Source organism: Crotalus tigris, unplaced genomic scaffold (assembly GCF_016545835.1).
Source record: "Crotalus tigris isolate CLP2741 ecotype Arizona unplaced genomic scaffold, ASM1654583v1 scf7180000024310.2302065, whole genome shotgun sequence".
NCBI lineage: Eukaryota > Metazoa > Chordata > Lepidosauria > Squamata > Viperidae > Crotalus > Crotalus tigris.
Genome location: NW_024100482.1, coordinates 1,149,252 through 1,162,022, shown reverse-complemented (window position 1 = coordinate 1,162,022; position 12,771 = coordinate 1,149,252). Strand labels below are relative to the sequence as shown.

At 43.8% G+C, this 12,771-nt stretch overlaps 1 protein-coding gene across 1 annotated transcript in view; it reads left to right on the top strand.

The window, feature by feature from the left end:
- The window catches only part of SLC22A4 (solute carrier family 22 member 4), a 67,800-nt gene that overhangs the window by 32,229 nt on the left and 22,800 nt on the right, over positions 1-12,771 (top strand). The window contains exons 2-3 of the mRNA XM_039324906.1: positions 363-466; positions 1,955-2,109. Of these exons, the coding sequence (XP_039180840.1) occupies positions 363-466; positions 1,955-2,109 (259 nt within the window). The remainder of the gene's footprint in view (positions 1-362; positions 467-1,954; positions 2,110-12,771) is intronic.

The window sequence follows — 12,771 nt, the reverse complement described above, 5'->3', positions numbered from 1 at the left end:
GATTCATGCAAGGTTGTAATCCAAGCTCTATGAGACTAAAATCTGTGTGTCAGAATTTCTCTGCTTACTCTGCTTGTATTGAAATACATTTGGGCCAGATTCCTGGAATGTTGATTTCATCTTCACAGATGTAAAACAGGCAATACATTTTTAATAAGGAACTAATTTTTTAAAAACGTTTAGATGCTAATTATATGCAGCAATACATCAAATTATTTATCTGTTCAGAATGATCTCTATTTGTTCAATAACAATTTTTCATTATTTTTCCTAGCTTTTTACTGCCAATTCATACTCCATTATTAAATAGTTTAAATCATTGCAAAATGACATTAAGTTTGCTTTGTTTTGTTTTCTTACAGTGGAATCTCGTATGTGACAGTGATTGGAAAGCTCCTCTAACTACATCTTTGTTCTTTGTGGGTGTGCTGCTTGGATCTTTTGTATCTGGACAACTCTCAGACAAGTAAAGTACACATATTTAAAAATAGCCTATGGGGGTGTGTGGGTTTTAAACATATTTTTGTAATGCTCTTAAGAGGATTCAGAATCATGCTTAACTTGATGGTTAATTCCAAATTTGAAATTGAATTGAAATCAAACATTCATGGGAATATATGTTAGTAGACAACCGAGCTATATATTTATCTTCGTAAACTAGTTGCATTCTACACATCTGTAAGTGTGACATATTTGTACATCTGTATGAGATATGCATGAATTTCAATATTAGTACTAGCAATTAAGTTCAAATAAAAGAGATTGCTATTTGACCATTGTCAGAAGTTTTTCACAATCTGCTTGTCACTTTTTATTGGGAAGCTGTGAGAATAAAAAAAGCACTAAACATTTCTGATTGAAGAAGAATCTTGGAATACTAGTTTGGGACAGATAACTAAATAAGAAATATATGCTTAACCTTTCCCCTGTTGCACATTTTCTTTTTTAAAAAAACTGTCCTCTGAGACTTTAGTGCATTTATTTCAATGTAATACTTAGTTTTCCCTTTAGGGGATCAGTTTTGTGCAATTCTAATACAAACCAAGTACAGTATCATATGCTATTTATTTTTAAGTTCCAACCAGTCCATTGTAAAACTGCCTAGTACAGAACAGTCTTCTCTAACCTATCAGAAGTGATGGACTACAGCTTTCACCATTCCCATCTAGTATGGAGATGGGAGTTCCAATGCAATATTTCTGGAGGTTAGATTAGCTGACTGTTGGAAATGCTGGATGGTTGAAGTCTCCATAAACAAAAATCAATCATATGTATAGTGAAGGTAATACTGTATACTGCCACCATGTGTTCATCTCAATATATTACTGAGAAAGGCAAGCCAGGTTTTTTTAAGTTAATGTTTACATAATACTAACTCAGCATTTTGCTACTCTTGAGTTTCATCTGTATTTTTTGTAGTCATCCAAAAATGTGTGTGTGTGTGTGTTGGTTGTTAAATTTGTGTTAACATGTTTGTTTGTTTTTTATTTTTATTTTTTATTTTGGTTTGGTGAACACAATGGGTAGATTACCATTTAAATTTGCATCTCAATCTGCCATTACTAGATTCATATTAAGAGCTATTTAGCAACTGGATTCAGAGTGCCCAAGATTCTAACTACAGATTGTTTTCAATTTGGATTAGTTTTTCCCTTTATTTGGTTAGAAAAAATCCCCTTTCCCACTATATCCTTTTGTATTTGATCCAGGTAACAATGGAGAATGGAGTAGAATAACCTCTAAACTAAGTTTGAGTAATTCAGGCATAGATAACATTGAAAGTTCTATTGCTAAATCACATGATGATGTACCTATATTCCTTTGAAATCTACTGTCTACTGAAAATAAAGGGGAGATTGGGTGGACCTATTTGCTCTTCCTAAAAGCAAACAATAATTATATTCTGGTTTAATTTATATTTTTTTGGCTTGCTTGTTCTTCTTTTCCCCAAAAGGTTTGGCAGAAAAGCTATTCTATTTGCAACCATGGGTGTGCAGACAGGTTTCAGCTTCCTCCAGATCTTCTCAACCAGCTGGGAAATGTTCACAGTGCTTTTTCTTATAGTTGGCATGGGGCAGATTTCAAATTACGTTGTGGCCTTCATATTAGGTAAGATTATTTTCACTCTTAAGCTTTATTTGCCTGTTTCAATATGTAAAATATTAAAATATTCCCACATATAAGTATGAAAACTATATTTAAGGAAAATAGCTAAATTAAAAGAAGGGCTAAGAATTGGTAGAACCTGAGAAAGTCCAGATGTTGAAGAGGATAAAATTTGCCAAGTGAAAGAAAATACTTTCTGTCAATTTAGCTAGCTGATTCAGTGACTTAAATGACTCATTCCCACTGTGTGGTTATATTGTTTTTGAGGTTTAACATAGTTTAATAGAATGTAACAGAATTGGAAAGGACCTTGGAGGTCATCTAATCCAACCCCCTGCTCAGGCAGGAGACCGTATACCATTTCAGACAAATGGCTGTCCAATTTCTTCTTTAAAACTTGCAGTGTTGGAGCATCCACAACTTCTAGAGGCGAGTTGTAGATTTGTCTGGACAAACATAGACATTTCAGTAATTGATTTCAGATTGTTACAGAAGTAACATTCACTAGCTATTCTGAAACCTTTTTTAATTCATCAGAAGCCAGAACTTGTTTAACAAGGAAAGCAGAAGAAATATTTGAGAAAAGGGTGAGGGACATCATAAATATGACAAAAGGGGCAAATTTTAGCATAAACAACAGGATTCTTCTGAACTCCCTTAGCCATCTTGTCATGCTTTTTTTCCCTTCCCCCCTCTCAGTCTTGAATAACAACAACTGGGAACGGTTGACAGATACAGGAACTCCCATCTTCTAGCATTCATAGTTAGGAAATTTATTCTTTGTTAATGCAATATTGAAGACTCCCAAGAGACTAATGTTTAAATCAGCAATGGCACTACTTAGAAAGAAGTTAGGGCAGGTTGCTTCTTTAAATGATTATGTTTTATGCCACCATAAGCATATCCATAAGGCAGCAGTGCCCAACTTTTACAGCTTGGCAGCACGGTAGGGGGGAGAGGAAAACAGGCGTATGCAAGTTGAGCTGCCTGTGTGCATTCCAGCCCACTGCCCACACAAGTTGAGCAGCGCATGCGCACATGCTGGCCAGCTGCTGTGTGGCCCAGTTTCAAACAGGCCCAGGCCCCAGTAGTGGGCCACAGCCTGGGGATTGAGGACTCCTACCATAAAATCTGAGGTAAAGTCCATCCCCATCATACTTTTTATGCAGGCAGATCTTGAATCATACGAAGCTATATGTGGTCACCAGTTTCAGATTGCTGCCTTCCTGGAGCCTGATGATAACTATTTGGCTTCAGGGTGACTTGTGAATTCAGAGTTATCTAAAACAGGACCAGTACTGGGCTGCGGCATGCCAACAACCGATCCACATAAACAAGCAAAGCTCCATCCGTGGGATGCAGGCAGCACACAAAACCACGCATTTTCCGGTCCGTTGAAAAACCTCTCTCCACAGAACCAGTCCCTGGTGCCCAAAAGGTTGGGGACCTCTGATCTAAAAATTTCAAGTTCAGATACAATAGGGAGTTAATTTCTTGCTTTTTTAGCTGGATTAACCATCAAGTTGAATTGGCTCATTAGTTTTACTATAGTTATTTCTTTACTATTCTTTATTAAATTATATGTGGCATTGCTTTTTTTTAGTACTCTCAGCCACCAGATTACCAAATTTGTCACGTTGAATGCTGATGCTTCAGAAAGGGAATTATTGGAAGATAAGAATATTACTCTGTCCCTGTTTAAATGACAGTTTTTTCAATTAAAGAATAAAGAGCAATGATATCTATTTTGTTGATCTTTGTATAGAAAAGGAATTCTCCAGTACAGGAGATGGAGAATCCACCAATGGGTTTTCTCTGTCTGCCTGCTCTTGAGATCAAGTAGCCAAACTTGACACGCCCCCTCTTGCTAGGAGATCCTGTCTTGACTTGGTCTCAAGTTCTTAAAGACATATCAGGTTTGGCTCTCTCAACAGATAGCAGGTTAGAAATCCATTGGTGTATTCTCCTTTCCCTATAGTACCCTCTAAAATTGACTAAATATTAAATTTGGATTCCTCCCTTAATTTTCCCATAGTGCTGGGATCAGTGCTAACTCAAATCATTTATTTGAGGAGTGAGGTGTGGGGGGAGGCCTCTGCAGCTTTCCTTCTTTACCTTTCCCCAGGGCTCTGGGGAAAACTTCTGAGCAGGGGCTGCTTGGCGTAGCCTTTGTTCTCCCCCCCCCTTTTTTCCCCCCTTTGAGCTACCAGGCGAATTCCAGGCTGCAGGTCTGAAATTCGAGCTTTGATTCAAGGCCTCCGGAGTCATCTCTGGTGGCCGGGAACGGTCGCAGACTCCATTTTGGTTGCCGGCAAAGGCAACGAATTTCACCTCAGCCTTGTTCTTTTTGCTGTTCGAAAACAAGCTCTCTGGGTGCAATTTCGGCGCAGTGTCTAGTGCTGCCATCGCGATCGCCCCAGGCACCAGAATTTTTGCCTTTGAGGCCTGCGGAGGCCATTCTCAGTGGAGAACAAGTTGCAGCTGCCATTGTGGGGCCGCCAACAAAGGCAAAAAGTTGCGAATGGCTTTTCTTCGGCGTCCTCAGCGTTCTGCCTTCCATCGTTGGTTCAATTCACTCAGCCCTTTTAGGACTTTAATTTCCGATTACACTGCACACCTCTGGGCACAAATAGGTAAGATGACTCCTAGCGGCCGCCATCTTGAACGCCACATGGGAGCTTCTTTAGGCCCCACGAGGCCTACTCACAGTAGTTGGCCTGACCCAGGCCGCATTTGAGGTACGTGTTTCCTTTATCACAAATCACTTTCTGCAATACAACACAAATTGTTTCAGACCCTCTGCGCACTTCATTGGGGCTTTTTCTGGTGCACCTTGACTGGCCACCTAAGGCCTCCGGGCAGAGCCCAGAGCAGGTCCCCAACTGTGCCTTCGGCATCTGACTCAATTGCTGTGACCAAAGCCCATATAGATTTTTTTCTGGTCAGGTGGTAAGGGGAGCAGTCTTGTTACTTGTTCCAATTTCGCTTCTGCCAACTGCTTGCCTGCCAGAGCTTCGTCTCAGTTTCCCTGAGACTGCTCAACCAGGGTGGATGACTCCACGATGCCTCAACCCATGAGCACTGCCTCTCCATCCTCTAGTTACAGCCAGCACAAATCCTCTGAACAGGAGGCGGCAGGCAAGCCCAAATCTAAGGCTAAGACCACTCTCAAGAAGCCTTCCAAGTTGGCGGAAAAGCAAGCCAGCCGTAGGCACCAGGCTCTGGAGAAGGAGTTCTCCAGAGTGCAGAGGCAGGCCGGATTAGAGATGGATCAAATGGCAGTTCCTGAATTTGACCTTCCTTTAGGCCCTTCAACCTCGGCTGAAGTTTGTGGTCTCTCACAGGGACACCTGCCACACTCAGCTCCCCTTCTGTATTGGTTCAACAGGCAACAACTGCTTCAGGCTCAACCCCAGAGGCCACTTTCACTCCTACGGCTGCAGGACTCAGAGGTCCGGACATCGGAGACATTTTCTCCGACGGCCGCCTTGAGGCCTTACTATCCAAGGTTGTGGACCGCGCTCTAGCAAAACAGTCCTTCCATCCGCCTGGACAGGGGGCTGCCACTTTATGTTCCCTCTACAGGGTTCCCTATTCTTCAGGAACCCACATCTCCTGCACACTCCTCCATGAGCGGATACTCATCTCCGCAAGATGAGGAGCAGCCGGAATTTAATCTATCAGAGGAGGAGGAACTTCCCCCTGAACCCTCCCCATCGGGAGGCCTGTTCAATCCAACCCTGTTTCTTCCCCTACTTCGCAAGGCCACATCAACGGCAAACGTAGGGTGGTCCGATCAGTTCCCTCAGCCACAGGCAACTTCGAGTTCCAGTCCAAATCTGATATTTTTTGAGACGGTGGCAGCCCAATATCACGTTCCGTGTCCCTCTATTTTTCTCAAAGAGATAAAAAAACAATGGGCCTCCCATTCCTTCTTCCCTTCCGTAAGCAGGACTGACAAAAAAATTTTTAGCACCTCCACAGACCTCACTGATGCCCTGGAGGTCCCCAAGGTAGACGAAGCCTGGACCCCTCTGGTATCCCAGACTGCGGCCACTGGGGACATGTCAGAGGCACTTAAAGTGGACGACAGAAAATGGGACCAAACTTTCCAGAAGACCCATCAATCAGCAGCATGGGCAATTAAAACGGCCACTTGTGCGTCCTTCTTTGTGCGGACCACCCTTTTATGGCTGGGTCAGCTTCAGGCCAGGTTCCCCGCTGAGAACATTCGGACCCATCAGGACCTAAGCAAAATGGTGGCGGCCACTGAGTATGCTGCCGATGCAACGCTTCAGTCGGCCAACTTTGCTTCTAGGTCTCTAGCATCCAACATTACAGCCAGGAGGATGCTTTGGCTGAAATACTGGCAGGCCGACGCCAAGGCCAAATGGCGTCTTGCGACTGCTCCCTATCTGGGCAATAATCTTTTGGGGGAGGCCCTGGCCCCGTACCTTGTGGAGAACAAGGACAAGCGGAAGGTCATGGCTCACTTGAATACACGGCCCAACAAATGTCCCGCTCCCTATTTCCGTAGGCAGCCCTTTCGGCCAGCAGCAGGTCCAACAGTTATGCAGCCCTCCTGCTGATACACACCCAGACAGGACAGGCTGTATGACCGTCTGTATGACAGGCCGAGTTTTCGGTCCAGGCAGCAGAGCCAATCTAAGTGGCCATTTCGAGGGGCAGGGCGCCCCTACAGGAGGTCCAAGTGACTCTTACACTGCACTTCCCATTGGGGGAAGGCTGGCCCACTTCTTCCATCAGTGGGAACTCACTTCCATGGACACTTGGGTCTTACAAACCATTCAGTTTGGTCTGTCCCTGGAGTTTCTAGCCAGTCCCCCGGACCGATTCATCACCTGTCCCGTTTCCCGGGATCCACTCAAACAAGGACTCATGCAGGAGGCCATTCAACATCTTCTGGAGATTCAGGCCATAGAACCGGTACCGCCGGACCTCAAGGGAGGGGGATTCTACTCCATTCTGTTCGTGGTCCCCAAGACCTCGGGGGGATGGAGAGCGATTCTAGACCTCAAGAGTCTAAACTATTACATCACTTACAAGAAGTTCAAGATGCAATCACTCCAGTCCATCCTGAGGGGCATCAGACAAGGGGACTTCCTGGCGTCAATAGACTTCACAGAAGCATATCTCCATCCCCATCCATCCAGCTCACCGGCGGTTCCTCAGGTTCTGTTACAGGGGCAGTCATTTCCAGTACAAGGCCCTTCCCTTTGGCCTCTCCTCGGCACCCAGGGTGTTCACCAAGATCCTGGCTGTACTAGCTGCCCACTTGAGGAAGGTACTGATACACGTCCAGTGTTATCTGGACCACATCCTGATTCAAGCGTCCTCCTTCCGGGCAGCTCAGTCGGACCTGGAACTCACCATTCAGGTCCTCCAATAGCATGGTTTCTCAGTCAACTTCCAAAAAAGCCAGACGGTTCCCTCATCCAGGCTTCTGCACCTGGGAGCAGTCATAAACACAACGAACTGCATGGTCTATCTCTCCCAGGAGCGGTTGGTCAGCATCAGGGATCTGGCTCGTCGGGTGTACAGGAACCGTACCGTTCCACTGGTCTTAGTCTCCCAGCTTCTGGGAAAGATGGTGTCCTGCATAGCCATAGTTCCCTGGGCCAGGTTCCCTTTGCGGGACCTTCAATGGTTCCTCCTACCATTCCAGCGGGTGAATGCCAGCGCATCCAACTGTCAGGTCAGGCTCCCAGTCCACATCCTCAGGTCTCTGTGCTGGTGATTCTCACAAGCGGTGACCAACGGGTCACCCTTCAAGGAACTGGACCGCATCATCATTATGACGGATGCCAGTCTATTCGGTTGGGGAGCTCATCTACAGTCTCAGTTTGCACAGGGCCGTTGGTCCCATGCAGACTTGAGACACAACATCAATTGGCTGGAGCTCAGGGCCATCCACTTAGCTCTTCGCCAATTCAGACACTGGATCAAGGGCCGTCACGTGTTGATCCTCACGGACAACATGGTGTCCAAGGCACACGTCAACCGACAGGGGGGCACCAGGTCCAGGTCCCTTATGTCCGAGGCACGGCTCCTGGGTTCCTGAGCAGAGTCCAACCTGGCCTCTCTCAGGGCCGAACACATCTCGGGGGTCGAGAACCAGCAGGCTGACCTTTTGAGTCGCTCTACAGTAGACCCCTCGGAATGGGGGTTACATCCAGATCTGTTTTCCGAGATCTCCCACAGGTTCAGCCATCTGATCCTCGACCTGTTTGCATCGTCAACCAATGCCCAACTCCCCAGGTACTTCTCCCGCTATTTTTTTCCAGGGGCAGAAGGAATGGATGCCTTGCGGACTCCGTGGCCACAAGGTCTCCTTTATGCCTTCCCTCCCACTCATCCCGGCGACCATCCGCAAACTACACCAGGAACAGGCGGAAGTGATCCTCATGGCCCCGTACTGGCCACAGAGGCCCTGGTTTGCCGACCTGATGAATCTTTCCCGGTCTCCTCCGTGGAAGATTCCTCCGTATTGTGTGTCCTTGCATCAGGGGATCCTCCAACACCCGGACCCTCAATGGCTACAGTTGACCATCTGGTGCTTGAGCGCAGCATCATGACACAAGAGTTATTTTCCCCTCACGCAATTACCATGATTCAGGCCTCTCGTCACCCGGCAACCAATCGCATTTATGATTCTACTTGGAAAAATTTTTGCCATTGGTGTAGAAGGCGACAACTGGATGTCTACAAATTGACAATCCCTCAGATCATAGATTATCTTCTGGACAGAGGCCTGGCCCCTGTGACCATTCGTAGATAGGTGGCGGCCCTGTCAACATTACTCACTTGTGCGGATTCAGTTCCTTTAGCTCATCATTCTAGGATACGCGCCTTCATCAAGGGTGCGTGCAACACTAGGCCTCCCATGGTACACAGGTACCCCTCTTGGGAGCTGCCTCGCATGCTTCGTGCTCTCACAAAACCGCCCTTTGAGCTCATAGCTACTATTCCGTTGCGGATCTTGTCTCTTAAGGTTGCATTCTTAATCGCCATCATGTCAGCCAGATGTATCTCCGAGCTGGCTGCCCTCTCGGTCAGGAATGACCTTTGGATCTTCCACCGAGACCAGGTGGTCCTCTGGTTGGATTCCGCTTTCGTGCCCAAGGTGAACTCGCTCTTTCATAGGGCACAGGAAGTCATTTTACCAAATTTTTGTCCCAATCCTTCCCATGACTTGGAGCGGCAGTGGCACACACTGGACGTCCACAGGGCCCTGCGGCATTACATCAAGCGCACGGAGCCTTTTTGTAGATCTGAGGCTCTATTTATTTCCTTCCGTCCGGCTTCTCTGGGACAGAAGGTGTCCGCTGGCACTATTGGCAGGTGGATCAGGACCTGCATCGCGGAGGCATACCAGTCCTCTTCCCTGCCGGCTCCAAGTCATCTTACAGTCCATTCCACTCGCAGCACTGCGACATCTGCGGCATGGGCCACTCAGGCGTCCATTGAGGAGATTTGCAGGGCTGCGACATGGTCCTCGCCCTCCCCATTCGTACGCCATTACAGGATTGACCACTTCACTTCCGCAGACGCCTCCTTTGGTCGGAGGGTCCTTCAGCATGTGATCTCCGGGGACATGGTTCCGGCCTTCTGTTTCCCACCCATCAGGACAGTGAGGCTTTGGTATGTCCCATTGGTGGATTCTCCATCTCCTGTACTGGAGAAGGGGCGTTGTCTTACCTGAATGCCTTTTCTCAGTACGGAGATGGAGAATCCACACCCACCCTTTAGGTCAGTTAGGCCGATATTAAGGGATTGAGAGCCAACACCTCATCCACCTTCAGCTACTTTCACCCTCGTCAAGACTAAATCTCCTAGCAAGAGGGGGCATGTCAAGTTTGGCTACTTGGTCTCAAGAGCAGGCAGACAGAGAAAACCCATTAGTGGATTCTCCATCTCCTGTACTGAGAAAAGGCGTTCAGGTAAGACAACGCCCCATCACCACCACTTTGTAGAATAGAAGAAAAATTACAACTGGGAACATTACTGAAATTAAGTTTCTTTATCCGATATACTTAATCCTATAAATTTAAGCCTAAATCATTAAAATAATGCAGGTTTTTTTTCCATTGCCATTAATAGAGATAAATAAGAGATAAAGTCTGAATCTCAGCAGGAGCAATTTTCTGGTTTTTGTTTTAAAAAAGCAAGTACCAATTTGGTCATGAATTAATTAAGCAGCTACTTATTAAGATATAAATATTTTAGTAATTTATATACTGATGTTAATAATTTATATATTAATATTTCATAATGGAGTATTTTAAAGATATTGTATGCCCTGAAAAACTAGTTTTCCCCTGGAAAATTTGAATGATGCAATGTTTTTTTTAAAAAAATAAATAAACTTTTTCCTTCTTGTTTATGGATTTTTACACTATAAATATTTACCAAAATGTGTCAACCCTGTTCATGAAGTTCTACAGAATTATGTAACTATAATGGTGGGGAGCCAGGGAGGAGGTGAATGGAGGACATAGAGAGGACAGTGAAGTCAATGGCTTACTATGCAGAATAAGTCTTCTATGAAATAATCTTCAGGTGGCTACCAGATTGTGGCTGTTTACAAGTGATTACCCTCAGACTGGGTTATTTGGAAGTATTTGAGAATACAATATTGGCCTTATGAACTTGGTTTATTTGAACTTGCATTTTTTTAAACAAAATTCTCTCTTGCATTTTAGAAACTTTTAGAAAATGTATTTAAATACATTAAACCCTTTGGGATCAATAAAGGCATAGAATATACTTATCTAATACATTTTGGATTTATAATAAATAGAAAGGGAAGACTGATGATTGTTCTTTTTCCAATGCTATAGTCAAATTTTATCTCCTTGAACTGTATGACACCATTTTTTCCACAGGAACAGATTGCAAAGGAAAGGAAATGTGAACATTTCTAGAACACTTTCACAAAATGAACAAAAACATTACAAGGAATTTTAGCACTTTCTGAAAATATACACATTCTCACACTTTATATTTGGTTAAGTAAAAACTGTTTATTCAGTTTGTAGCTATTTGGAGGCATTTTTAAAGTGTTCTCAGTTAATTTAAATAAAATATATCTAAACTATTTTTAGTCTTTGTCAAATAAAGTGTGAAACAATACACTTTTCTTAATAACATCTGTTTTTTGAGGACTTTAAATGCCAAGCATTGGAATCAAGCAGATGTGTGATATTCTCCTTCTTTCCCCAAATGGGAGAAAGTACATACATAGAATAAAGTCCCAACCAAATAGCCTAGCCCAGTGATGGCGAACCTTTTAGAGACGGAGTGCCCAAACTGCAACCCAAAACCCACTTATGCATCGTCAGGTGCTGGGTGGGTGTGGCCCATTGGGTGGGCATGGCCCATTGGGTGGGCGTGGCTGTAGTGGTAATGGCAGACTGGTGGGACTAAAAAGTTCAATCGATTCCAAATTTGCAAGACCATTTTTTTCCCGTCAGAAGTTGAAATTGACTGATTGATTGAACCTTTTTTTTTTTTTTTTTTTTTTTTTTTGCACACGGCAGCGGAGGCCTAAAGCGAAAAGGTTTTATAAAACCCAGCTGAAGGCCTAGGACTGGGATAACAGCATGTGTGCCCACAGAGAGGGCTCTGAGTGCTGCCTCTGGCACCTATGCCATAGGTTTGCCATCACTGGCCTAGCCTATTAATACTTTTCCCTACCATTCCTTATAATAATTAATCATATAATACTTTAGAGTGCTTTCCTCAACACCTCTCATAGCCTGCTGAGTTGTACACGCACATGGGTCACTAGTAATTGCTATACAGTAGGGTGCAGCAATGTTTTTAGGAAGGTATGTCTATAAACAGATTAATAGTGCAGATCAGTACAAGTCAGTGAAAACTAAGGAAATCATGCCACTTTCAGAACCCTGGAATCTTTAGTATACAGTACAGGTCAGGTTGTGCAATTTTCTAAGTGCTTTCAGTAGAAAATAATTACCTTTTATTTCTTTACTTGGATCAAACATGAATTTAAGACTGTACTGACTCACAAAATTTATTATAACAATTTCTTTATTACTGTAACATATCTGAAAAGTATATTGTTCTGTAGTGTTTTTCCAAGAAATCATCGTTTTCATAAATTATGAAGTTTGTACTTTTAATGCAAAGTAATATGTTTCATAATGAGAATGAAAGAGAACATTCTTAAGACATTCAATATCCCTTTATCATAGTTGAACAGAGGACAATTCTGATGTTATTCCTGCTGCCCTGGCATATAGGAATGTTTTTCCCTATATTTGAGCAAAGTGTCATAGTACAGTTTAGAAAAAACAACTGAAAGGTTTTGAAAGATTTCCTTTCAATTTCATTGGATAAGGAAAGGGAATTATGACACCAAGCATGCTATTGTTTATTTGGCTTAAGTACATTGCAGTAGATTGTGTGAGGTTATGATTACTTTGATTTTTTTCCAGTCCAGAACCACCTTATTTATTCCCTGATGGGTTAAGCATACAGTAAAATATGGGAAGTAATATCTATATTCCTGGAAATGCTTCATGAATTTTAAATGGAACTCTAAAATATTTTTTAAAATGCCTTCTAGTGAAGGTAATGTTTCATGCATTCTGCATGGCTGTTCATTGCTTTCTAGTGCAA